This window comes from Diorhabda carinulata, chromosome Y (genome assembly GCF_026250575.1).
Source record: "Diorhabda carinulata isolate Delta chromosome Y, icDioCari1.1, whole genome shotgun sequence".
Lineage (NCBI taxonomy): Eukaryota > Metazoa > Arthropoda > Insecta > Coleoptera > Chrysomelidae > Diorhabda > Diorhabda carinulata.
In genome coordinates this window covers 486,062-491,027 of record NC_079473.1, presented here as the reverse complement: position 1 = coordinate 491,027, position 4,966 = coordinate 486,062, and the positions used below count along the sequence as shown (strand labels likewise).

General features: G+C 34.1%; 1 protein-coding gene across 1 annotated transcript; it reads left to right on the top strand.

Annotated features, from left to right (window-relative positions):
• The first annotated feature begins 3,037 nt into the window (after positions 1-3,037).
• On the top strand, positions 3,038-4,435 carry LOC130903071 (uncharacterized). Its single transcript, XM_057815333.1, has one exon. It carries the CDS (start codon positions 3,038-3,040, stop codon positions 4,433-4,435), a length of 1,398 nt encoding a protein of 465 aa, XP_057671316.1.
• The last annotated feature ends 531 nt before the right edge of the window (positions 4,436-4,966 follow it).

Genomic DNA, 4,966 nt, shown 5'->3' with positions numbered 1-4,966 from the left:
TTAAAGTTATTCCACTTATTTTACAGTTTCCAGAAAAGAGTTTTTTGTTCTAATGAATTTTCGTTTTTAATTTCGTAATCCGAATTATTTATTTATGCATTGAAAAGTCTCGGATGCATAACTTGTTGTTTTTGGTATTATTAGAATAAAAATATCCTTTTTATGTTTATAACTTAATATAATGACAGATACGCAATAACCTAAGCTGTCTAATCACACTAGAAGTCAACTTCACAACGTACTGGTATGTTGCCGTTTTCCCTTTCAACACAAAAAATATTTCTAGGCACCGTTGTAAAATATTATTTTGGTTATATTACGATGTCTACATATACTGTAATATCATTGTATAAAGAATATTCTTAATACAATGGTAATACTATTATTACTCATAAAGGTAAGACTCCTATATGGACAGTTGGTATTACATATATATCTACATATTTTAATTTGATTTGTTTCAGATAGTTAAATCATCGTAACTATAGCGGTTTTATTTCGTGATGTGCAACGCGAAAATACGTTTTTTTCTTATTTTTCATTTCCGATACGTAAAGATATCATCAATTGATGATTTCGATTGGTTAACGAGATAAATATTTGAATGTGTTTGATTTCAAAAGTCAACAATTGTCAAAAATATTATTTCAAGTGAATGAAAATAAGACGGTTAATAAGTGTTTTTTGTATATTAAAATTATATAAGTTTTAAAATGCCGTCGTCTTTGAGTAAAGAAACCAATTTGTATTACAAAAATTTGGTAGTGACAAAGTTCAATAACTGGTTGAAGTTGGTTAAGGAGAAGAAAAAACAAACTTATCAAAACCAAAACTCAATGGTATCATTCCAAGCTCCAAAGGAGGAAAAATATGCTAACGTTAAAAATATTATAGTGACTCCTGCAGATAAGTTCGATTCGTCACCACCAATGAACTGTAGCGACGCCATATGAACTTTTCGAAGGAGAGCTTTTAATCAATTGAAAGTGGAGAGTGGGAAATTTGTAAACTGATATACAGGTTTATTATTTTTTATATTGAGTTTGTAAATTTTGATGGCTATATACAGTGTGATTAATCGACTTTTTTCCGTAATCTATCTTGATAAAATACCTGAAACGACACAAGGTACTCGATAATGGAGTTAGTCAAACTGTGTATTGACGGATAACGATTATTTTCAGACGCAATACCACGTGGCATTTTTCGATTCCGACACAATGAATAGATCTTGGGTGAAGGCCGAAAATTTGAAACCGTTCTTGAAAAATATCGACGATAACCTTGTGCTGAACGATAAATTCAATAAATTCAATCTCAGGATGGATGTAGCCGTTAAACAGGCTAAAAAAGCCGTCAAAATGAAGCTGCTCAACAGACTGAAAAAGTACAGCTTCATATATAGATATGCGAAATCTTCGAGAAAGACGAAGCGAAAAATTGTTAATTTTTTCAATAAAGTTTGTTAAAAAATCATCTTCATTAGCCATTCGAAGTATTATTTGATCTGGAATTGTTAGTATTGGTATTGTCATTCGTTTTCTCAATTCTCATTTAACTCTCCTCAATTTGCCACTATGCAATTCAATCAAACATTTATTGCACAATTGTATCCATTCCGGTTAAAGATCATTATTGGAGGTATCTTCGGCTCCATTTTCCCAATTCTTCATACTTATACAATTCGAAATTATGTATGATTGTATCAATCAAATTCAGAAAGAAATCTGTTGAAAGTTATGGATAGGTAATCTTGATTATTAGGTTTTATATTTATAAATGAAATACACAGTGGTTAACATTCATATATTAAGTCTTTATTTAAAAGACTACGTTTTCGAGAACCGTCCTCACGCTTGAAAGAGTCGGTTTGTACTAACTAAAAACTAATAATAAAATATTTACAATGAGGTCTAAGCCTCTACTTAAGAATAGTAAAATTACAGATGTTTTACTAAAATATATGCATTACTCCGAAAAGTAAAAAAGAGTCCTTTGTGTGACCCATGTGTCCGGGGTCATAAAACAGAGGTAGGACTTACTTTTCCTTTCCTAAAATATCTTTCAACTAAATGTTAAGTTTCCTTAAACATAAAATCTAAGCATAATGTTAAAATACTAAAAAAAATAATTTGTAAAATAGGATTCAATTTTGCTCAGAGAAATTCAACAAAATCATTTTCATTTACGATTGAAAGGATAAGCATTCTCACACCTTATTTCAACGTTTTAGCTAGTCACCATTATAATCTATAATTACTCAACCAACTCACATACAATCAGAACTTTTGAGGACATTACTCGTTTAGTTCGATTTGCACATATAATGTTGAATTTGTACAAAGTGATTAGATTGGTTAAATGGTAAGTGCCTTGAAAGTTCTTATTTAAAAACAAGTGATAAGACAAAATTCATTTATCAATAATTTATAATAATAAACATCTCAATGCAAAACTTATTTCCATTAGGCTAGTTGAGAATTTTTAAAAGAAATCCCTTAGAAGGTAAAACCGAAACGTAAGTACATTGCTGAATATTTGAAATATGGTTTTTGTAAGGGAAATGTGCCTATGATGGACCCCCGCCAATGATGGACCACTAGCTATATTTTCAAATTTACCGCGCATATTACACTACCACCATATTGGTTGGGTTGATTGATGCTTATAGTCAGTTGTTTACAAGCGCTCTTGCGAATCTAAACCATTTTTGTGAAAATAAATAAATAAATTGAAATTGGTATGTATTGATATAACAAAGTAGCATGGCATGATGTTAGATAACTTTTGTTTTACTCTTAGCTAGAATCTGATTTTGATACTACAGCTTGATAGAACTGTTGCATGTTGATTGGCGAGTAAAAATTGAGGTTATGGCGGAGAACAAAAAAAATTGAGATTTTTATCTGATTTATGCAATATGGCCTATGATGGACTACTTAACGGATCCCAATGATGGACCAGGGGTCCATCATTGGAACTGAAATAAACAAAATAAATATATTGTTTTAGTAGTTTTTCTTTTCCATTTATAGAGATGGCATCCAAAAAAAGACAACAGTGGGACGAGCATGATATGCGACAGGATATTGAGAACGTACAAGATCACAGTATGGGCTTTAAGTTGGCTGCAAAGACCTTCAATGTTCCCAAAACAACTTTGCGAAGGCGTTTGGCTAAACAGGACAGTTCCAAGGGTAATTTGGGAGGACGAACCGCAATTTTCTCTAAAGCCATCGAAGAGGAGATTGCAGGATATATTATTGATATGGAAACACGTTTTTTTGGTTTAACCTCTAAATATTTGCGGCGGATGGTATTCGAAGTAGCCGAAAAAAATAAAATAGAGCATCGTTTCAATCGTGAAACAAAAATGGCAGGTTGGAAATGGGTGAGGGGATTCCTGAAGCGCAATCCACGAATTTCTTTGCGTAGTCCAGAAAGTACATCATTAGCTAGAGCCCAGGCTTTTAACAAGCCTAATATTCAAGCCTATTTCAATACACTATCCAACACTCTGGAGCAGTACAACTTTCCTCCCGAAAATATATTTAATATGGATGAGTCAGGTTTGACTACGGTCCAAAAGAAATGTCAAAAAATTTACGCTTCAAAAGGTCGGAAGCAAGTTGGTGCACTCAGCAGTGCAGAGCGTGGGCAGCACGTGATCGTAGTGTGCGCAATGAATGTCATGGGCACTTACATCCCTCCTGCTCTTATTTACCCTCGTCAAAGGATGAACGATGAGCTTATGAACGGTGCTCCCGTTGGTGGCATAGCTTTCGTACAAGAAAAAGGTTGGATGACCAGTGAAATTTTTTGTAGATGGCTAAAGCATTTCGTGAAGTATACGAAAGCATCTAATAACAATAAGGTTCTTTTGCTCCTAGATGGGCACAGTAGCCATAAGAGCCTCGAATCTCTTCAGTTTGCAAAAGAAAATGGGGTAATTGTGTTCTGCTTCCCGGCAGATTGTTCACATCACGTTCAACCATTGGACGTAGGATTCTTCCGTCCTCTTCATACGTATTTTGATCAAGAATTTCAATTATGGCTTCGTCAAAACCCGGGGAAGGCAGTGACTCAATTCAAAATAGCAGGTCTTCTCAATCAAGCTTATTTGAAGAGTGCTGTACCATCAAATGCAATAAATTCGTTCAAAAAGACTGGCATTCATCCTTTCAATCCTCATGTCTTCGAGGACTGGCAGTTTGCACTAGCTTTAGCAACGGATAAGCAGATTCCCGAGGCTCAAGGAGATATCATCGAGAACCAAATGGAATTAGAAATTCAAACCCCATCCACATCTGGTCTTAACATGTCTTCATCGTCAGTTCTCGACATTTCTGTGAAGGAAATTTGTCCTCCCCCTCAAACTGTAGCAATTGGTACTGATAAAAAAAATGCAGAAGAAGGGGAAAAACTGGTCATTTGAATTCAACACCAGAAATTCATGAACTCAAAGAGAAGGTTATAGAAAAGGAAACAAAGATAAGAAAACAACAAGCCAGGATAGTAAAACGGAAACTTGTCATTGAAAATGACAGTTCTGATGAAGATGAATCCGCCTTAGAGAACTTTTTGGAAAATGGACAAGATGACTCAAATGATGATGCTAGCTGCCTTTACTGCAATGAGTTATTCTCGCACTCACGTGCAAAAGAAAAGTGGATTCGTTGTCAAAAATGTAACTCGTGGTGCCATAATGAGTGCGCTGGTGTTTCCTTCCATTGCAAGTCTTTTATTTGTGAGCTCTGTACCTAACGTGATGTTAGTTTGTTCTATATTTTTTTTCTAATAAAACTTTAGACATTTTTTTTTCATTTATTTTAAAGGGGTCCGACATGGGCAGATGTGTGCCAATGATGGACCCCTCGACTACTTTTTTAAAAATAGCTATGCTATTAAACTGGAAATTATTTGGCAGAAAAATCTTCCTATACTATAATAAACTTCGAGCTAAGTA